Below are 24096 nucleotides of genomic sequence, written 5' to 3'. Positions count from 1 at the left end.
ACACCCACTAAAGTGGTTATAATTAGAAAGACTAATAATAACAAGTGTTGGTGAGGATCTGAAGACACTGGAACCCTCATGCATTGCTGCTGGGGATGTAAAATGGTGCCTCCACTGTGCAAAACAGTCTGACAGCCCCTCAAAAAGTTAAACATAGAGATATCACGTCACCTAGGTGGAACTGCCCACTAGGGCAGTGGAATGCCCACTCCTAGGTGGAACTGAAAACATGTCCACACAAAAACTTGTACACAAATGTTCATGGAGGCATTATTCATGATAGCCAAAAAGTGAAAACAGCACAAATGTCTATCAACTGATGAATGGATATACAAAATGTGGTCTATAATACAATGGGAGATTATTTAGTAATAAAGAGGAATGAAGTGCTGATACATGATACAACATGGATGAATCCTAAAAACATCCTGCTATGTGAAAAAAAATCACAAAAGACCACATATTGCATGATTCCACTAATATGAAATGTTCAGAACAGGCAAATATATAGAAGCAGAAGTAAATTAATGTTTTTTTTAGGGATGAGAGGAATGGGGAAAGAAGAGAGTGACAGCTAATGGGTGTGGGGTTTCTTACTGAGGTGATGAAAACATGCTCCAATCGACTGTAGTGATAGTTGTACAACTCTGTGAATATACTAAAAAACACTGAATTGTACCCTATAAATGGGTGAACTTGTAGCATGCAAATTATATCTCAGTAAAGTTTGGGGTTTTTTTAATATCATCAGTATGAAGAGTTTAACCTCCAGGCATCCACCTCCACCCTAATTAGCCCTACAACTACCCCTCCCTAACCACTACACAAACTCACAAACTGGAGGTTTATTATCTGGAAAATGTCAATCTGAAGCCAAGGTTGGACATAGAGATACATGGGGTGGGCAGAGCAGGGGTAGGGGGGTTGGTGCACAAGATTGAAGCCAGGGGAAATTCTGTATACTGAATAGTATGAAACACAGATTTTTCCTCCATTTCCTTCTTCCATTTAATAACCACCAAAGAGGAAACTAGCAGGTCACTCTTTGTAGAAACAAAGAGAAAAGTCCTATGGATTGTAACGTTTCACCACTTCCCAATGAAATACTTGGCACATCTCATCACTCTACAGTAAGGTTTCCCTAAGGCCAATACTTACATTCAACTGCCTACTCAACATCTCCACATGGATGTCTAATGGGCATGTCAAATTTAACATCTCTAAAACCAAACTCCTCATCTCTCCCGAATTTACTCCACTTGCATTCCTGGCCAGGTTGAGTAAATGACAGTGCCATTCCCCCAAAGGCTCAAGCCAAAACCTTTGGCATTATCTTTTACTTCCTTTCTTTTTCTCTCACAAGCCATGTCCAATAAATCTGCAAATCCTACTGGTTCTATCTTCCAAAACACATACAAATCTGACTACCTCCTCTACCACTACTTTGGTCTAAAGCACCATAATCTCTCATCTAATTACTTTAATAGTTTCCTAAATGGCCTCTTACAATCTGTCTTCCAAAGAGTATACAGAATGATGCTTTTAAAACAAATTAGAGGGGACATGTCACTCCTCTGCTCAAAACCTTTCAATGGCTTTCCATCTCAGAAAGAAAGCCAAAGTTCTTACAGTGAACTCCAAAAGACCTTCAAGACTCTATAACATCTGCCTACCATTCTCTACACCCTACTAGTCTCTCTCTTGCTCAATCCATTTCAATCACAATGGCCTACTTGCTATTCCTCAAACTTTCCAAGCACACTCGCATCTCATGGCCTTTACACTTTCTATTCCTTCTACCTAGAATCTCTTCCTCCAGATAGCCACATGGCTCAATCCCTTTCTTCCTTCAGGTCTCTGCTCAAATGCCATCTTATCTAGTCAGCCTTCCTTGACCACTAACACAAGAAGGTAACCATTCCACCCCACCATTTATTACTCCCCTCATCTCCTTTATTCCTCTCCATAGGGCTTATCATATTCTATTTCATTTCATGTGTGATTCTCCCTGACAAGAGTGTCAATTTCAAGAGGGAACAGGCTTTGTTTTGTTCACTGCTATGCCTCAAACACCCAAAAGTGTGCTTGACACTCTCGAGGTTTTCTGAATAAACAAATGAATACAGTAGTCATAATATAGGGTCAGGATGCTGTAAAAATGGTACAGAGAACAAAAGCCCTCAGGAACTAAAAAGAAAACTTAAAATATTCAATTAGAAGATTAGAAAAGTCAAGTAAATCTCCCACAAAGCAACAACAACAAAAATACAAAGAGAAAGACAACAAAAGGTAAGAAAAGCAAAACATCAACCAGTTGGTCTACCAACTGAACAATTAAAAACCCAAGAAAGAGAGAATAAAAAAACCCTGAAGAGGAAATTATGAAGAAATAACACAAGAGAATTACACAAAATAAAGATCATGAGTCTCCTAACTAAAATGGCCACCAAATGCCCTGCACATTGAACACAAAAAAATCTATACTATGAATCATTGTTTATCTTTGATGTTCTGAAATTTTATAGTTAGTGGGGACTCTATAGCAGAAATAGCTTGGTGTCTTCACAAATACAAGGGAAAAAGAAAGCTATAGATGGAGAACCTATAGATTGAGAGACTTAAGAGACATATCAACCAATTATAAAGTGTAGACCTACTAGGGATTCTGATTCAAACAAACTATAATCATACATACATTTTTATGCCATATATGTAGCAATATGAAATTTAAATAATATCTGGATATTTGATTATATTAAGTAATTACTGTTAATTTAAGTTTGATATTGATAATGTGGTTCTAAATAAAAGGTCCCTTATTTTTTAGAAATCACAATGAAATATTTATGGTTAAAATGATATGATGCCTGGGACTTGTTTCAATATAATATGGGAAGAAGGAAAGTGAGTAGGGGTATGAATGATTCAAGATAACCCATAAATGAGTAATTTTTGAAGCTGGTGATGGGTACCATTAGGTTTATTATACTATGCTGTCTACCTTTTTTAATATTTTAAAAAAGTGAAAAAAAAGGAAAGGGAACCCTCATGCACAATTGGTGAGAATGTAAACTGGTACAACCACTATGGAAAATAGTATAGAGATTCCTCAAAAAGTTAAAAATAGAAAAATAAAAAAATAGAACTACCATATGATCCAGCAATCCCGCTTTTTGGTATTTATCCAAAGAAAACAAAAGCACTAGTTAGAAAAGATATATGCACCCCTATGTTCACTGCAGCATTATTAACAACAGCAAAGCTATGGTAGCAAACTAGGTGCCCACTAACAGATGAATGGATAAAGATGTGAGATATATATAGATAGATAGATAGATATAGATAGATAGATATCTATCTATATATATAAAAAATGCATTACTCATCGATAAAAAGAATGAAATCTTGATATTTGCAACAAAATGGATGGACCTAGACGGTATTAACCTAAGTGAAATAAGTCAGACAGAGAAAGACAAATACTATATGATTTCACTTACATGTGGAATCTAAAAATGCAAAACAAATGAACGAACATGATAAAACAAAAAGTTATAGCTACAGAGAACAAACAGGTGATTGCCAAAGGGTAGGGCATGAGAGGGGAAGAAAGATACAGGTGAAGGAGATTAAGAGGTACAAACTCTCAGCTGCAAAATAAATGAGTCACAGGTATGAAATGTATAGTATAGGGAATATAGCCAGTAACTGGGTAATATTTTGTGTGTGGTGACAAATCATAACCAGACTTATGGTGATCATTTTGAAATGTATAGAAATATCAAATCACTATGCTGTGTAATAGGAACTCACATAGTGTTGTAGGTCAATTATACTTCAAAAACAACCTCATAGAAAAAGAGATCAGATTTACGGTTACCAGAGGCAGAGGGGTGAGGGGAGGGGTAACTGGATGAAGGCAGTGAAAGGTACAAACTTCCAGATATAAGATAAATAAGTACTAGGGATGTAATGTACAACATGTTATATATAATTAATACTGCTGTACGTTATATATGTAAGTTGCTAAGAGAGTTATTCCTAAGAGTTCTCATCATAAGAAAAAAATGTTTTTTTCTGTTTCTTTAATTTTTTATCTATATGAGATGACAGATGTTCACCAAACTTATTTTCATAATCACTGCATGATGTATGTAAATCAATAATTATGCTCTACACCTTAAGTTTATACAGCGCTGTATGTCGATTATATCTCACTAACTGGAAGAAAAAAAGTCTTAAAAAAAATAGAGAAACAGGAAAACTTTCAGAGAGGAAGAGTGAGAAAAGGGTCACCACAAGGGAACACAAACAAGAATAACATCAGGCCTCTCAACAGCGACAGAAGAGACTGGGAACGAGGGAGGCAAGGCCTTTAAATTCTGAAAGAAAGAATTCCATCCTAAAATTCTATATTCAGCCAAATTCTATCTACTACTGATAAAAAAAAAATCATGTTCAGGTATGCAAGATCAAATAAAACTTAGCTCCCATACACCCTTTTTTTAGAAGCTACTAGTCTATGTACTCCAACGAAGTGAAGAAGGCAAGAGACCTAAGAAACTGAAGATCCAACAGAGGATAATGAAAAAGTCCCCGGGTGACAGCTATGCCATGTGCCTAGAAAGCAATGAGGAGATGGAACAGGAGAGAGTCCCAGAAGAACATGATAATTTTCTGAGAACAGACTCTATAAAGCACCCAAACAGAATTCCTTCAAGGTTTTAAAAATTTACACACCCACCATCAAGGTACAAGAATTTTTAACACCACCCTCACCAGTGCTGGGTACTATCATTTTCTTTAATCATATTATTTTGTGTGTTACTGTCTTTCTTACATTATGGTGAGGTGGAGCATTTTTCCTATGTTTGTTATCCATCTGAAATTATTCTTTCATATCTTCTTTGATTTACTTGGTAGATTTTTTCATAAAGACCTTCTCCTTCCTCTTATCAAATAGTAGGGGATTTAGAGAGACAGAAATATATTTACCCTTTGCTGTAAATATTTTTCTCATTTGGTTGTCCTTTTATTCAAAGTGGGGATTTTACCTACATATGACTTTAATCTTTCCTAGTCAAAGCTATAAATCCATTCCTAAATATTTTGTTCCTTGGTTTTTATGATTAGTAGTAAGTCATAATGACTCAGAGAGCAGAAAAAATTGAACTACATTTTCTTCTTATTTTATCATTGTTTTTAATATTTCACTCTTTTTAATCCAACTGGAATTTATTTTAGAATATAATGTAAGATAGGAATCTAATTTTATTTTGTCCCAAATAGTTAACCAATCATTTCAACATGATTCACTGAATAATTGTTCCTATCCTTACTGATTTAAAATGATATACTCTACAAGTCTACTACTGACCTTTCAATTCTGACATTGAAAGTCTGGTCTTAGAGGTATTGTACTTTTTGGCCACTCAACAATCTTTCCCCTTCTTTTTGTACCACACCCTAATTTCTATATAAGAATTTCTTTGGGGGGCTTTAATTTTAGCAGAATTAGAGGGATTTACTTGGGGCAAATTACCTCTTTCAATCAAATGTTCTCTTCCAGATTAGAATCCTGAATAAAGTTACAAAAAGAATAAAAACGATTGGTACCAATTCACCTCAGCTTCTTCCATCATTTCTGCTACCAAGAACTCTGGAGATGCTCTGGGGCTCATATGATTTATAAGCTGATTCCCCAACATTCCTTGTGATTCTGTGGATATGATTCTCATATTCTTCCACTGAATTCCCTATTTATGTCAACCAAAGTCGGTTTCTGTTGCATACAACCAAAAAAACACAATTGATATATTACTGAAGCTTTATAATCTGTACTAACTTCTGGTATAATAAGTCCCCACTCATTACTCTTACCAAAATGTTTTATAGATCCTCATGTGGATGAACTTTAGAATCTAAGTCTTCCCAAGATAATTCCACTCAATTTTTGATTGGAACTGCTTTAACCCATAATATAATCTAGGGAGGATTCATAACTTTACACTTTTAAGGGTTCCCAAAATGTCTCACCATTTTCTTTTAAGACTCTCAGTTAAATTTCATAATTTTTAATGTATTTGTTGTTAACTGTATTCCTGTTTTTGTCACTATGGTGACAAAAACTTTTTTAGTATCTTATTCTCTGATTATTACTGGTATATTAGAGTGTAAACATAATTGCTATATATTATTTTCTTCTTGACCTCCTTATTGAATGTTCTTACTAGTGTCAATAATTTCAAAGATGATTTTCTTGACCATTTAGGGTTATTAGCATATCATCTGAAAATAATCAGAATCATACCCCCTTCTTTCCAAAAATTATAATTTTTTATCACTGTTCTTGCTTTTATATATTTCTTTGGCTAAAATTCTCAGCACAGTGTTAACTGACAGAAGTGAGTTTAATGAGAGTACCTCCAGCATTTTATCATTAAATACTCTTTATAAATGTTTATTTACCTTATAAGAATTATAAATTATGTTTAAGACAAACTTCTTTATCTACTGAAATACTTAATTTCCCACAAAGCAAAAGAAAATTTTTTTAAAAAATTAACAAATAAATTAGCTATCTCTCAAGATTAAAGTGGTTATCAGTATCATTTACTCACAAAAATCATATTTTTTCATTTGTAAATTAATGCTCCTTTCCCATCTAAAGTCTAACCTGGGGACTTCCCTCGTGGCACAGTGGTTCAGAATCTGCCTGCCAATGCAGGGGACACAGGTTCAAGCCCTGGTCCAGGAAGATCCCACTTGCTGCAGAGCAACTAAGCCCATGCACCACAACAACTGAGCCTACACTCTAGAGCTCGCGAGCCACAACTACTGAGCCCGCGTGCCACAACTACTGAAGCTCATGTGCCCAGAGCCTGTACTCCACAACAAGAGAAGCCAACACAATGAGAAGCCCATGCAACGCAATGAAGAGTAGCCCCCACTCGCCACAACTAGAGAAAGCCCGCGTGCAGCAATGAAGACACAACATAGCCAAAAATAAGTAATATAAATAAAAATAAATTTATAAAAAAATAAAAAATAAAAAAAAATAAAGTCTAACCTGAAAAGCACTCCACAAAACTATGCAGCTAGTACACAGCATTCAAACTACAAAATTAGAATTTAATATCTTTTCTTGTGTTGCTTCCTCAAACTTGTAATATAAAAAATTACCTTCAAATTTTCCAAATATTCCAGGACAATTAATTATTAAAACTGAATAGTTTTTTTTAATTAGGAGCAAAATATAATTTACTCAAATACAAAAGTTTTCAAGGAAGCCAATATTCAACATATATAAATGTCAAAAAATTATATTTTATTACAGAGTAAAACTTTGTCCTTAAATTACTAACTAGCCATCATATATGTGCTATAAAAGAATGAGAAAATATACCTCAAACTCTTTTCTAAGACGTTCCTCTCGTTGACTGCTAAATTCAAATTCACTTGTCTGTCGACGTAAAAGGTCAGAGCACTCCATGTGTTCGGCTTCTAATTTTTCTACTTTCTCGTGCATATTTTGTAAAGCATTATCTTGCTCCTAGAAAATAGTTCATTTTTGCATCAATAAAGTTTATAAGCCAACAATGACTAAAATTTATTCTATAAAATACAGTGAGCAACTAAACCTGTACTTCAACCATAAGAATAGGTTAATTTATATAAGCAAGAGAGGCCAAGATATTCTCTAGTGATGTTTCAGAATATACATGTGTTTAAAAAGCGCTACTGGAGCTTTACAACTTAAAAAATCTGAATAAGGGAAGGACCTTCAAGATGGTGGAGGAGTAAGACATGAAGACCACCTTCCTCCCCACAAATACATCAAAAATACATCTAGGGCTTCCCTGGTGGCACAGTGGTTGGGAATCCGCCTGCCAATGCAGGGGACACGGGTTTGAGCTCGGGTCCAGGAAGATCCCACATGCCGCGAAGCAACTAAGCCTGTGCGCCACAACTACTGAGACTGCACTCTAGAGCTCACGTGCCACAACTACTTAGCCTGCATGCCACAACTACTGAAACCCATGCGGATAGAGCCCATGCTCTGCAACAAGAGAAGCCACCACAATAAGAAGCCCGCACAAAGCAACGAGGAGTGGCCCCCGCTTACCGCAACTAGAGAAAGCCCACACGTAGCAATGAAGACCCAATGCAGCCAAAAATAAATAAATTAAATAAATAAATTTTAAAAAAAATCTACATGTGGAACAACTCCTACAGAACACCTACTGAACGCTGGCAGAAGACCTCAGACTTCCCAAAAGGCAAGAAAATCCCCACGTACCTGGGTAGGGCAAAAGGAAAAAGAAAATACAGAGACAAAAGAATAGGGACAGGACCTGCACTGCTGGGAGGGAGCTGTGAAGGAGGAAAAGTTTCCACACACTAGGACGCCCCTTCACTGGCGGAGACGGCGGGGTGTGGGGGGAACTTCGGAGCCACGGAGGAGAGTGCAGCAACAGGGGTGCAGAGGGCAAAGCAGAGAGATTCCCTCACAGAGGATCAGTGCCAACCAGCACTCACCAGCCTGAGAGGCTTATCGGCTCACCCGCCGGGGCAGGTGGGGGCTGGGAGCTGAGGCTTGGGCTTTGGAGATCAGATCCCAGGGAGAGGACTGGGGTTGGCTGCATGAAGACAGCCTGAGGGGGCTAGTGCACCACAGCTAGGCAGGAGGGAGTCTGGGAAAAAGTCTGGACCTGCCGAAGAGGCAAGAGACCCTTGTTTCAGGGTGCGCAAGGAGAGGGGATTCCTCCCCATCTGCCCACAGGAGGCAGAGCACCACCTAAACAAGCTCCAGAGACAGGCGTGAGACATGGCTATCAGCTCGGACCCCAGAGACAGGCATGAAACGCTAACGCAGCCATGAAGAATGCTGTGTGCAAGCACAGGTCACTATCCACACACACACAATCCACCCATGGAGCCTATGCAGACCGCCACTGCAACGGTCCCGTGATCCAGGGACAACTTCCCCGGGAGAACACACAGCACGCCTCAGGCTGTTGCAATGTCATGCTGGCTTCTGCCACCACAGGCTCGCCCCACATTCCAATTCTGACTACTGTCCCCTCCCTCCCCCCGGCTTGAGTGAGCCAGAGCCCCCTAATCAGCCGCTGCTTAAACCCCCTCTTGTCTGGGTGGGAAAAAGATGACTGACAGCGACCTACATGCAGAGGTAGGGCCAAAACCAAAGCAGAACCCCAGGAGCTGTGCGGACAAAGAAGAGAAAGGGAACTTTCTCCATGCAGCCTCAGGAGCAGCAGATTAAATCTCCACAATCAACTTGATGTACCCTGCATCTGTGGAATACCTGAATAGACGAATCATCCCAAAATTGAGGCAGCGGACTTTGGGAGCAACTGTAGACTTGGGGTTTGCTGTCTGCAACTGATTTGTTTCTGATTTTCATGTTTATCTTAGTTTAGTTTTTAGTACTTGTTATCATTGGTGGATTTGTTTATTGGTTTGGTTGCTCTCTTCTTTTTTTATTATTATTTTTTTAGGTTAATAAATTTTTTTCTTTCTTTTTTTCTCCCTTTTCTTCTGAGCCGTGTAGCTGACAGGGTCGTGGTGCTCCAGCCTAGTGTCAGGCCTAACCTCCAAGGTGGGAGAGCTGAGTTCAGGACATTGGACCACCACAGACCTCCCAGCCCCATGTAATATAAATTGGTGACAGCTCTCCCAGAGATCTCAGTCTCAACGCTAAGACACAGCTCCACCCAATGGCAAGCAAGCTCCAGTGCTGAACGCCCCGTGCCAAACAACTAACAAGACAGGAAGACAACCCCACCCATTAGCAGAGAGGCTGCCTAAAACCATAATAAGGTCACAGACACCCCAAAACACACCACCAGATGTGGCCCTGCCCACCAGAAAGAAAAGAAGCAGCCACACCCACCAGAACAGAGGCACCAGTCCCCTCCACCAGGAAGCCTACACAAGCAACTCAACCAACCTCACCCACTGGGGACAGACAACAAAAACAAGGGAACTACAAACCTGCAGCCTGCAAAAAGGAGACCCCAAACACAGCAAGTAAACAAAATGAGAAAACAGAGAAATATGCAGCAGATGAAGGAGCAAGGTAAAAAAACAACAGACCAAACAAATGAAGAGGAAATAGGCAGTCTACCTGAAAAAGAATTCAGAGTAATGATAGTACAGATGATACAAAATCTTGGAAATAGATTGGAGAAAATAGAAGAAACGTTTAACAAGGATCTAGAAGAACTAAAGAGCAAACAAACAAAGATGAATAACCCAATAAATGAAATTAAAAATTCTCTAGAAGGAAGCAGTAGCAGAATAACTGAGGCAGAAGAACGGATAAGTGACCTGGGTGATAAAATGGTAGAAATAACTACCACAGAGCAGAATAAAGAAAAAAATGAAAAGAATTGAGGACAGTTTCAGAGAGCTCTGGGACAACATTAAACGTACCAACATTCAAATTATAGGGGTCCCAGAGGAAGAAGAGAAAAAGAAAGGGGCTGAGAAAATACTTGAAGAGATTATACTTGAAAACTTCCCTTACATGGGAAAGGAAATAGTCAATCAAGTCCAGGAAGCGCAGAGAGTCCCATACAAGATAAATCCAAGGAGAAACACGTCAAGACACATATTAATCAAACTATCAAAAATTAAATACATAGAAAAAATATTAAAAGCAGCAAGGGAAAAGCAAAAAATAACACACAAGGGTATCCCCAAAAGGTTAACAGCTGATCTTTCAGCAGAAACTCTGCAAGTCAGAAGGGAGGGGCAGGACATATTTAAAGTGATAAAGGAGAAAAACCTACAACCAAGATTACTCTACCCAGCAAGGATCTCATTCAGATTCGACAGAGAAATTAAAACCTTTACCAACAAGCAAAAGTTAAGAGAGTTCAGCACCACCAAACCAGCTTCACAACAAACGCAAAAGGAACTTCTCTAGGCAGGAAACACAAGAGAAGGAAAAGACCTACAAAAACAAACCCAAAACAATTAAGAAAATGGTAATAGGAACATACATCTCAATAATTACCTTAAATGTAAATGGATTAACTGCTCCAACCAAAAGACACAGACTGGCTGAATGGATACAAAAACAAGACCTGTATATATGCTGTCTACAGGAGACCCACTTCAGACCTAGGGACACATACAGACTGAAAGTGAGGGGATGGAAAAAGATATTCCATGCAAATGGAAATCAAAAGAAAGCTGGAGTAGCAATTCTCATATCAGACAAAATAGACTTTAAAATAAAGACTATTACAAGAGACAAAGAAGGACACTATATAATGATCAAGGAATCAATCTGAGAAAAAGATATAACAATTGTAAACATTTATGTACCCAACATAGGAGCACCTCAATACATAAGGCAAATGCTAACAGCCATAAAAGGGGAAATCGACAGTAACACAATAATTGTAGGGGACTTTAACACCCCACTTTCACCAATGGACAGATCATCCAAAATGAAAATAAATAAGGAAACACAAGCTTTAAATGACACATTACACAAGATGGACTTAACTGATACTTATAGAACATTCCATCCAAAACAACAGACTACACTTTCTTCTCAAGTGCTCATGGAACATTCTCCAGGATAGACCAATACCTGGGTGACAAATCAAGCCTTGGTAAATTTGAGAAAACTGAAATCGTATCAAGTATCTTTTCTGACCACAACGCTATGAGACTAGATATCAATTACGGGGAAAAAAACTGTAAAAAATACAAACACATGGAGGCTAAACAATATGCTCCTAAAAAACCAAGAGATCACTGAATAAATCAAAGAGGAAATCAAAAACTATCTAGACACAAATGACAATGAAAACATGATAACTGAAAGCCTACGGGACGCAGCAAAAGCAGTTTTAAGAGGGAAGTTTATAGCAATACAATCCTACCTCAAGAAACAAGAGAAACCACAAATAAATAACCTAACCTTACACCTAAAGATATTAGAGAAAGAAGAAAAAAAAAGCCCAAAGTTAGCAGAAGGAAAGAAATCATAAATATCAGAAATAAATGAAAAAGAAATGAAGGAAACAATAGCAAAGATCAATAAAACTAAAAGCTGGTTCGTTGAGAAGATAAAGAAAACTGATAAGCCATTAGCCAGACTTATCAAGAAAAAAAGGGAGAACACTCAAATGAACAGAATTAGAAATGAAGAAGGAGAAGTAACAATTGACACTGCAGAAATACAAAGGATCATGAGAGATTACTACAAGCAACTCTATGCCAATAAAATGGACAACCTGGAAGAAATGCACAAATTCTTAGAAAGGCACAACCTTCCGAGACTGAACCAGGAAGAAATAGAAAATATAAACAGACCAATCACAAGCACTGAAATTGAAACTGTGATTAAAAATCTTCCAACAAACAAAAGTCCAGGACCAGATGGCTTCACAGGCGAATTCTATCAAACATTTAGAGAAGAGCTAACACCCATCCTTCTCAGACTCTTCCGAAATATAGCAGAGGGAGGAGCACTCCCAAATTCATTCTACGAAGCCACCATCACCTTGATACCAAAACCAGACAAAGATGTCATAAAAAAAGAAAACTACAGGCCAGTATCACTGATGAACATAGACGCAAAAATCCTGAGCAAAATACCAGCAAACAGAATCCAACAGCACATTAAAAGGATCATACACCATGATCAAGTGGGGTTTATCCCAGGAATGCAAGGATTCTTCAATATATGCAGATCATTCAATGTGATACACCATATTAACAAACTGAAGGAGAAAAAACATATGATCATCTCAATAGATGCAGAAAAAGCTTTTGACAAAATTCAACACCTATTTATGATAAAAACTCTCCAGAAAGTAGGCATAGAGGGAACCTATCTCAACATAAAAAAGGCCGTATATGACAAACCCACAGCCAACGTCGTTCTCAATGGTGAAAAACTGAAAGCATTTCCTCTAAGATCAGAAACAAGACAAGGTGGCCCACTCTCACCAGTATTATTCAACATAGTTTTGGAAGTTTTAGCCACAGCAATCAGAGAAGAAAAAGAAATAAAAGGAAGCCAAATCGGTAAAGAAGAAGTAAAACTGTCACTGTTTGCAGATGGCATGATACTAACCAATAAATTTGGTAGAGTAGCAGGATACAGAATTAATGCACAGAAATCTCTTGCATTCCTATACACTAATGATGAAAAATCTGAAAGAGAAATTAAGGAAACACTCCCATTTACCACTGCAACAAAAAGAATAAAAGACCTAGGAATAAACCTACCTAAGGAGACAAAAAACCTATAAGCAGAAAACTGTAAGACACTGATGAAAGAAATTAAACATGATACAAACAGATGGAGAGATATACCATGTTCTTGGATTGGAAGAATCAACATTGTGAAAATGACTATACTACCCAAAGCAATCTACAGATTCAATGCAATCCCTATCAAACTACCAATGGCATTTTTCACAGAACTAGAAGAAAAAATTTCACAATTTGTATGGAAATACAAAAGACCCCGAATAGCCAAAGCAATCCTGAGAAGGAAAAACGGAACTGGAGGAATCAGGCTCCCTGACTTCAGGCTATACTACAAAGCTACAGTAATCAAGAGAGTATGGTACTGGCACAGAAACAGAAATATAGACCAATGGAACAGGATAGAATGCCCAGAGATAAACCCATGCACATATAGTCACCTTAACTTTGATAAAGGAGGCAAAAGTATATAATGGAGAAAAGACAGCCTCTTCAATAAGCGGTGCTGGGAAAACCGTACAGCTACATGTGAAAGAATGAAATTAGAACACTCCTTAACACCATACACAAAAGAAAACTCAAACTGGATTAAAGACCTAAATGTAAGGCCAGACACTATAAAACTCTTAGAGGAAAACATAGGCAGAACACTCCATGACATAAATCACAGCAAGATCCTTTTTGACCCACCTCCTAGAGAAATGGAAAAAAATACAAAAAGAAACAAATGGGACCTAATGAAACTTAAAAACTTTTGCAAAGCAAAGGAAACCATTAAAAAGACGAAAAACCCTCAGAATGGGAGAAAATATTTGCAAACGAAGCAACTGACAAAGGATTAATCTCCAAAATATACAAGCAGCTCATGCAGGTCAATATCATAAAAAAAACCAAACAACCCAATCAAAAAATGGGCAGAAGACCTAAATAGACATTTCTCCAAACAAGATATACAGGTTGCCAACAAACACATGAAAGGATGCTCAACATCATTAATCATTAGAGAAATGCAAATCAAAACTACAATGAGGTATCACCTCACACCGGTCAGAAAAGCCAGCATCAAAAAATCTACAAACAATAAATGCTGGAGAGGGTGTGGAGAAAAAGGAACCCTCTTGCACTGCTGGTGGGTATGTAAATTGATACAGCCACTAAGGAGAACAGTATGGAGGTTCCTTAAAAAACTAAAAATAGAACTACCATATGACCCAGCAATCCCACTACTGGGCATATACCCTGAGAAGACCATAATTCAAAAAGAGTCATGCACCTCAGTGTTCATTGTAGCTCTATTTACAGTAGCCAGGACATGGAAGTAACCTAAGTGTCCATCGACAGATGAATGGATAAAGAAGATGTGGCACATATATACAATGGAATATTACTCAGCCATAAAAAGAAATGAAATTGAGTTATTTGTAGTGAGGTGGATGGACCTAGAGTCCGTCAAACAGAGTGAAGTATGTCAGAAAGAGAAAAACAAATACTGTATGCTGACACATATATATGGAATCTAAAAAAAAAAAAAAATGGTTCTGATAAACCTAGGGGCAGGACAGAAATAAAGGTGCAGAAGTACAGAATGGACTTGAGGACACGGGGAGGGGGATGGGTAAGCTGGGACGAAGTGAGAGAGTGGCATGGACATATATACACTACCAAATGTAAAATAGCTAGTGGGAAGCAGCTGCATAGCACAGGGAGATCAGCTAGGTGCTTTATGACCCCCTAGAAGGGTGGGATAGGGAGGGTGGGAGGGAGACGCTAGAGGGAGGGGATATGGGGATATATGTATACATATAGCTGATTCACTTCGTTATACAGCAGAAACTAACACAACATTGTAAAGCAATTATACTCCAATAAAGGTGTTAAAAAAGTCTGATTAATACATATTACAATTGAAAATGTAGATAGCTTACTATAATTTTACTCTAGTTCAATTGACCTCTGAGGGTATTTACATAATGTTATAGTTCAGCTGACATATATTAGGTTTTCCCTTCTCATTAAAATTTGATTAAAATGTTTAGTAATACAAATGTGTATTGCTCCTTTGTGTGATAAGGAATGATTAGCTTGAATGCCTAATAATGACCCTTGAGAGATTTTTATGTGAGCTCATGGTACTTTAACTATGCTTAGAGCTTTTTAAGTTGCAGCCACTAGATGGCTGTATTTCATTTTCTCTTCACTTCAAGTTTTTAAATCTTTGCTGTACTACTAAAAGAAAAATAACATCAGGTAGTTCTACTTAAATCTCTCGATCTTCTTTTCCAACTAAACTCAGAAATCAGAGTTGAATTTTATGGAAGTTCAAATATAAAGTTAACACACATATCAAAGATATTTTCCACAGTAACTAATCTAGATTCATCTTTCCTACTTAAGGTCTTTGACAAAGCCATTTCTCCCACCTTCCCCTCACCAGCATAATCTTATTCAGGAACATACAAACATATATTTATACATGCATCCAAGTACTCCTAGCCACTCAAAAGGTGTCATCAGAACCTGAGTGAGAATGTTGCAAGCACCAAATCTAATTCTCTATAAAAGATTCTAGTCTGGAAAGTAACCGGCAGTATAGTCCACAGTCAAAGGATGAAGAACAAAATTTACTTTAATTCCTTCTCTCCACATCCCCTCATTTATAATTACTACTCTATAGCCAAGTACACATGAACTCTTAAGAATTATTTTCTGCAGGTAATGGAAACTCCTTAATAGAAGTCCATCAACTTACATGTTTTCAATCTTTAAACTATCATAGATAAGAACAAAGCTAGGTAGCATAGCACGAGTGTACCAATATTGTCTACAACCAACAGACAGCACTCACCATTTTTATCATAACACTCAGAAGCAAATGGTATGATGAACAGCCTTATGTAATCTGATTACATCATAAGAGTACCTTCATATATGAAAGCACGTTTAAGACCATTAAGCACTACACAAGTATAAGATACCACTATTATTCTATATAATAGGACCTCCTCCTTCAAGCAATCAATAGTATTAATTCAAATCCACTGTTAAAATACATGCCTTCTTGATTTACAAATACATAATCTCCATCTTTCAACCATTCACTTAGACTACTGTGTACACATTAAAATGCATAAATAGCAATTTACAAGGCCAATCACAAAGTAACACAAATAATTTGAAATAAAAACAAAGTCTATAACCAAAAATACTTATCTCCTAGTTGATGGCAATTATTTCAAACAACATTTATTAAATCAAGTAAAAGAAATTATTCAGGAAGTCTCACAAGATTTATTTATAAGAAAAGATGACTTGTGAGTCCCAGTCTATTGATAAATAGTATAGAAAGAAAACAATCATTCCAAATACTACACTAATGTATGCCCATCGTTCCATGTGAGTTTGAATTTAATCCTATAAAAAAAACTGGAAAATGAATGGCCGATCAGTTAGGGGTTTTACTTTATGATACTTGACTTATATTAAATATTACTTAACAAACAGCTTTCAAATAAAAGCCTTTCAAGATGTAGATGAAAATCTGACCTAAAAATCACAGTTTTAATGCAGAGGTCAAGTAGTCACTAATATTATGTGATAATTACTATACATTATTAGATATGGATATAAACACACCTTCATAGTTTTTACTAAAAAAACTGTTTTCCTCAGTGTAGTGTAGTTTTTAGGAATTCTATTCACATACCCAAGAAACTTATATTACATAATAAAGTTAACAGATTATATTAATTAAAATTACCTTGATTGGTTTTCTAATGTTAGACTTACTTGGCATTTCTTGTATAAAGGCTTTTTATATTATATCTTTTTTCCATTTTGCTACACTCAGTTGGCTAAAAGTTTGTATAATATTTTTGCACCTATAATCATGAGTGAGATTGGCTATTATTATCTTTCCTTGTATCCTTGTCAGTTAAGTATCAAGATTATTAGTTTGGTATGTTATCAAGTTTTCTTTTCATTCTCTGGCAGAGTTTATGTAAGACTGAAATTATTTGCTCCTTAAATGTTTCTTTCTATTCATTGGTGAAGCAGTATGAGCCTGGAATTTTGACAATGACTCAATCAAGTTTTCTACTTCCTACGTCTTCTTAAGTTATTGAGGGAAGGTAGAAGGATTTTATCTGTCTCTTTCAAATATCCACCAGATAACCCTACAGCGAAGATCATGGTTGAAAGAGCTAACCCAACACTCAAAAACTTCTAATAAGTTTTTCAGTCCCTCACTCTTAAACATAAGAAAACACGGTACTTGAAAAAATTCCCCAACATGAAAGATGGAATCTAAATCAAATGGGGAGGGCAAAAACATTCCCTGAGAGGAGTATATACAAAGAGAAGAAAACTTCAGAATATCTTCAGAGAACATAAGTAAGTTCCAGAAAGGCAGAGTAAGGACCACCAATAATTCTTTCCTCCATTAAAGTAACAAGAACACTGGCAAAAAATGTCAAAATCAAATTTTTCATAACTGAAAATTAACCAAAGGCTTGCAATAATCTAAGAAGCATTTATTCAAGAAAATCAGCTGAATCTCAGCTGATTAGCAAGATTGCTAAGAATAGCAAGCTTTGTAGCATTTAAACTCGCCCTAATTCCACACATCCTTCCCCCCAACTCCTGGTGGCCTTGAAAATCAACAACCTCAATACAACAGCCAAGACATGGAAATAACCCTAATGTCCATCAATGGATAAATAGATAAATAAAATATGGTATAAAAGTATACAGATGCGGGCTTCCCTGGTGGCGCAGTGGTTGAGAGTCTGCCTGCCAATGCAGGGGACACGGGTTCGAGCCCTGGTCTGGGAGGATCCCACATGCCGCGGAGCAGCTGGGCCCATGAGCCACAATTACTGAGCCTGCGCGTCTGGAGCCTGTGGTCCACAACGGGAGAGGCCACGATAGTGAGAGGCCCGCGCACCACGATCAAGAGTGGCCCCCACTTGCCGCAACTGGAGAAAGCCCTCGCACAGAAACGAAGACCCAACACAGCCAAAAAAATTTTTTTAATAAATAAATAAATAAATAAGCAAATATGGTTAAGAAAAATATATTTTTTAAAAAAAGACATTAATTAAAAAAAAAAAAGTATACAGATGCGTATGTGTATATATTATATACACAGTTAACCCCTGAACAACATGGGTATGTGTTTGAACTGCATGGGTCCATTTATATGTAGATTTTTTTTCAATAAATACATTGGATAATTTTTTGGAGATTTGTGACAAGTTGAAAAAACTCGCAGACAAACTGCATAGCCTAGAAATATCAAAAATATAAGAAAAAGGTATGTCAAGAATGCATAAAACATGTAGATTCTAATCTATTTTATCATTTACTACCATAAAAAATATATAAATCTACTATAAAACGTAAAAATTTATCAAAACTTATGCACACAAACACGGACTACATGGCCTCGTTCACAGCCGAAAGAAATGTAAACAAACATAAAGATGCAGTATTAAATCATAACTGCATAAAATTACCTGTAGTCCATAGTGTACTACTGTAATAATTTTGTAGCCACCTCCTATGGCATTGCTCAAGTGTTGCAAGTATCTGCTTAAAATGCGCATGCTCCTCATCTCCACATGAGCAGTTCATCTCTCCAGTAAACTTCATATCACAGCAAAAAGTGATCTCTCTCTCTCAGTTCTCACGTTTTCATTGTGTTTAGTGCAATACCGTAAACCTTGAATAACAACATGGGACTCCTATGAAGTACCACCAGTGATGCTGGAAGTGGCCCCAAGAAGCAAAGAAAAATCATGACATTACAAGAAAAAGCTGAATTACTTGATAGGCACCATAGATTCAGGTCTGCGGCTGTGACTGCCTGCCATTTCAAGATAAATGAATCCAGTGTTAAGGACCATTATAAAAAAAAGAAAAGGAAATTAGTGAGGCCATGGCTGCAGCTACAATAGCAGGTGAGAAAACTTTGCACTTTTGCAATATACCTTTTTTATCTTATATTGAAAAGGCAGCTTTTATGTGGGTGCAGCATTGCTCTGAGAAAGGCGTACCTATAGACTCTAATACTACGATTCGAGAAAAAGCGAAGTCACTATATGACAACTTAAAGCAAAAGGATGGTGAAGGATCTAAAGCTGGAGAATTTAATGCCAGCAAAGAATGGTTTGATAATTTTAAAGAGGTTTGGCTTTAAAGATGCCAAGATAACAGAAGAGGCAACTTCTGACAACCAAGAGGCAGCAGACAAGTTCCCAGATGCCTTGAAGAAAATCACTGAGGGCTAAAATATGGCACAAATGAAGCTATCTACAAAACAGAAACAGACTCACCGACATAGAGAACAGACTTGTAGTTACCAAGGGGAAGGGGGGGATGGAGAGGAATGAACTGGAGTTTGGGGTTAGTAGATGCAAACTATTACATTTAGAATGGATAAACAACAAGGTCCTACTGTAGAGCACAGGGAACTATATCCAATCTCCTGGGATAAACCATAATGGAAAATCATATTTTTTAAATGTATATTGTGTATAATTGAGTCACTGCTGTACAGCAGAAAATAGCACAACATTGTAAATCAACTATAATTCAATTTAAAAAAAGAAAATCATTGAGAAACGATATCTGCCTGAACAGGTTTTTAGTGCAGACAAAAATGCCCTATTCTGGAAAAAAATGCCCAAAGGACATTTATTCATAAGGAAGAGAAGCAAGCACCAGGGTTTAAGGTAGGAAGGGATAGGCTAACTCTATTGTTTTGTGCAAATGCAGTTGGATTTATGATCAGTACTGCCCTTATCTACAAAGCTGCTAACCCCTGAGCTGCCAGTCCTTTGGTTGTACAACAAGAAGGCCTAAACAACAAGAATACGTTTTCTGCATTGGTTCCATCGATGCTTTGTCCCTGTAGTCAGGAAATACCTTGCCAGTTAGGGACTGCCTTTTAACGTTCTTTTGTTATTGGACATGCCTCTGGCCACCCAGAACCCCATAAGTTTAACACCAAAGACACTAAAACAGTCCACTTGCCCCAAATACAACATCTCTAATTCAGCCTCTAGATCAGGGGGTCATAAGAACCTTTAACATTCATTATACACGGTACTCTGTAGAAAGGATGGTCAATGCTATGGAAGAGAACCTTGACGGAGAGAACATCATAAAAGTCTGGAAGGATTACAGCATTGAAAAAATGCCATTGTTGTTACAGAAAAAGCTGTGAAAGCCATCAATCCGGAAACAATAAATCCCTGCTGGAGAAAACTGTGGCCAGATGTTGTCCATGACTTCACAGAATTTACGACAGAGCCAATCAAGGAAATCGTGAAAGAGATCATAGATACGGCAAAAAAAAAAAAAAAAATGGGGGGTGAAGGGTTTCAAGATATGAATCTTGGAGAAGTTCAAGAGCTGAGACAGCACACCAGAGGAATTAACAGAAGATTTCCTGATGGAGGTGAGTGTTTCTAAACCAGTGTCAGATGATAAGGAAGAAGACATAGAAGAAGCAGTGTCAGAAAACAAATTGACATTAGACAATCTGGTAGAAGGGTGCTGATTTCAAGACTGCTTTTGACTTCTTTTACAACATGGACCCTTCTATGACATGGGCACTGAAACTAAAGCAAACAAAGAAAGAAGGATTGGTATCATATAGAAACATTTTTAGAGAAATGAAAAAGCAAAAACGGCAGACAGAAATGACAATGTATTTCCATAAGGTTACACCAAGTGTGCCTGCCTCTCCTGCCTCCCCTTCCATCTCTTCCACCACTGCCACCCCTGAGACAGCAAGACCAACCCCTCCTCCTCCTCCTCCTCCTCAGCCTACTCAACATGAAGATGACAAGGATGAAGACCTTTATATGACCCACTTCCACTTAATGAATAGTAAATAATCATCATGCCATACAGTTAATAAACTTATCTGTTGTGTATGTGTGTGTTTTCGTGTGAAAACTGAATAACTGTACAGCAAGAACTATATGAGATGTTTTTGTCAGCATCATCACCTAAGTATTCATCGCGTTGAACATCATGTGCAAGATCTGTATTGAAGTATATAGTCTATCCTGACACAGGCATAAGGTGAGTGATATTTAATATAAAATTAATAATGTGCTAGTTTTCTTACAGTTTTATAACTTTGCCTTTAAAGATTCACATTGCCATATATTACATCTCTCTCTACTAACTGGAGAAACTGAGAATTAGCCCATGATCACAGGTAAGTGGTTTTTTTAATTTAACAATGTTTCCAATACTGTATTATGGAAAGACTGTAATACTGTATGTTGTAAAAATTTTATTTTATAAAAATTTTATAAATTGAATATTAAGATATGATGTACAGCATGATGGCTATAGTTAACATTACCATATTGTATATTTGAAAGTTGCTAAGAGAGTAGATCTTAAAAGCTCTCATCTCAAGAAAAAACAATTTGTAACTGTGTGAGGTAATGGAAGTTAACTAAACTTGTAATCATTTTGCAGTATATACATATATCAAATCATTCATGTGGTACACCTTAAACTTATAGAGTATATATGTCAAGTATGTCTCAATAAAACTGGAAAGAAAAAAAAAAGAACTGTAGCTATGAAACCCAGCACCCTAGCTGCTTTTAATACTAAAAAACATTCAGTAAAACCAGAGCTCAAATATGAGATGAAAAGTGAGGTTCTAAGGTCTCAGAAGGTCATATGTAGAAAGAGCAGAAAGAGGGCACCACCAGTTAAACAGATTGGATCATAGCTACCCAATCATCTCTGCTTGCTCCTGAAATCCCACTTAAATGAAGATAGCATAAAAATGAGTGGCAGAAAAGATGACAGCCAACAAGAGATGTCAAAAGCAAATTTGCGAGATGGAAAGTAAATGGACAAGTGATAAATGACAGGTTTCAGCTTTCTGAACTTTGTTAAATACTCAAAAAGGGAAGAGCCTAATAGCAAGCTGAATTCATATCCATAAAAGATCAGAAATTGGAAGCAGCAATCATCCCTGAAGCCAAGCCATGGGGTAGCAATGAATACAGAACACTGTTGGAAGCCTCTGTAAGCAGCAGTTAGTTATGTCCTCAGATCTCCTCTGCCAACTCCCTCCCTGACAAAGTCCCCTCTCCATCCTGGAAAAAGAGAAAGAGTTTATTTACTAACAAGAGAGGTTGCCCCAAAAAGGTTCTGAGGTCATGAAAACCAGACACAACTGAAGGTCAGGGTAAGACACCTTATTAAAAATTAGGAGATTGGGAAATAGTGGGCAGTGAGACTTCACGGCTCCCTTTCTCTCTTCAGCTCCCAGAACATTGACTCCTACACTTAAGGTGCTATAAGCACAAGGAGGAGACTAGAAGACTCCTTTGTGGGGAAACCACCAGTCCAAGGGAAAAGAGCTGCAGATCCTGGCATTTTTAAGGTTTCCCAATTAAATGGAAGGGCTCCACATACACAGAGCTTTCTCCCAGCTTTTTTTTTTTTTTTTTAAAGATTGATTGATTGATTGATTGATTGCTATGTTGGGTCTTCGTTTCTGTGCTAGGGCTTTCTCTAGTTGCGGCAAGCGGGGGCCACTCTTCATCGCGGTGCGCGGGCCTCTCACTATCATGGCCTTTCTTGTTGCGGAGCACAGGCTCCAGACGCGCAGGCTCAGCAGTTGTGGCTCACGGGCCTAGTTGCTCCGCGGCATGTGGGATCTTCCCAGACCAGGGCTCGAACCCGTGTCCCCTGCATTAGCAGGCAGATTCTCAACCACTGCGCCACCAGGGAAGCCCTCTCCCAGCTTTTTAGTGCTTCATTCTTAAACATGAACATACAGCCAAGGATCAGCAGACATTTGAGGAAAGCTTCTCATGTGAAACTCAGACAAATGGGGTCAAACACTCAGAAAAAACAAAGACAATTTAGGGGAGAAGAATGAGGGGAACCACCTTCAAAGCAAGTATGACTTCCATCCTCAGAGAGCTAAAATAAGGTATTACAAACATGAAATAAGAAGACTCTACTATAAAAATGTATAGCCAAAAGACAAGAAACAGCTCTTGGAAATTAAAAACCCAAAAGCAGAAATGAGAATTCAACAGAAAAGTTGCTATATAAAATTGAAGAAATCTCCTCAAAATAGAACAAAAATATACAAGGATGGAAAACAGAAGAAATTAAGGATGTCAATTTATGCCGAATGGACCTATAAATCCAATTCAATTCCAATAAAAATTACAGCAAGGTTTCTTGGTGGAATGTAACAAGCCAATTCTCAAATTCACATGGAAGATTAAAAGGATAAGAATAACTCTCCTCCTCACCACCCCCCCCAAAAAATATTAAGACTATGGAGAAGGGAACTTGCCCTATCTGATTTACTCTAAAGCCATGGTAAATAAAACAATTTAGTATTGGTTCAGAAATAGACCAACATGTAAGTGAAACAGAACAGAGCACCAGGAACCAAACCTTAGATATAAAGGAACTTGAAATATGACAGAGATGACATTTTAAATCAATAAGTGGTAACAGAATAGACAAGTGAATAACTAGTACAGGGACATTTGGTTATCCATTTGGAAAAAATAAAATTAGACCCTCCCTCATGCTCTATACAGAAAAATATTTTTTTCTTTATGACTTTAGATTATACAAGACATAAAAAGCACTATCAATAAAGGAAAAAACTGATACATTCAACTACATTAAAATTTTAAAGTGCACATCAAACACAATGTGGATTGTCACCATGTCTGCACAAAGAGGAAAAAGATGTTTGCCATGGAGATTTAAGTAACCAAGCAACCAAATATATTAAAAACTCTTATAAATCAGTAAGAATATACAAAC

The 24096-nt window shown here is 37.3% G+C and overlaps 1 protein-coding gene across 9 annotated transcripts in view; it reads right to left on the bottom strand.

Moving 5' to 3' along the window:
* CCDC171 (coiled-coil domain containing 171) overlaps positions 1 to 24096 on the bottom strand; it is a 365291-nt gene that overhangs the window by 292115 nt on the left and 49080 nt on the right. For all 9 annotated transcript variants that reach the window (XM_068551775.1, XM_068551774.1, XM_068551781.1 and 6 more), the window contains one exon: positions 7406 to 7552. In XM_068551775.1, coding sequence (XP_068407876.1) covers positions 7406 to 7552 — 147 coding nt within the window. The remainder of the gene's footprint in view (positions 1 to 7405; positions 7553 to 24096) is intronic.

The sequence above is a fragment of the Eschrichtius robustus genome, chromosome 10, assembly GCF_028021215.1.
Source record: "Eschrichtius robustus isolate mEscRob2 chromosome 10, mEscRob2.pri, whole genome shotgun sequence".
Taxonomy (NCBI): Eukaryota; Metazoa; Chordata; class Mammalia; order Artiodactyla; family Eschrichtiidae; genus Eschrichtius; species Eschrichtius robustus.
This window is presented reverse-complemented; position numbering and strand designations above follow the sequence as displayed.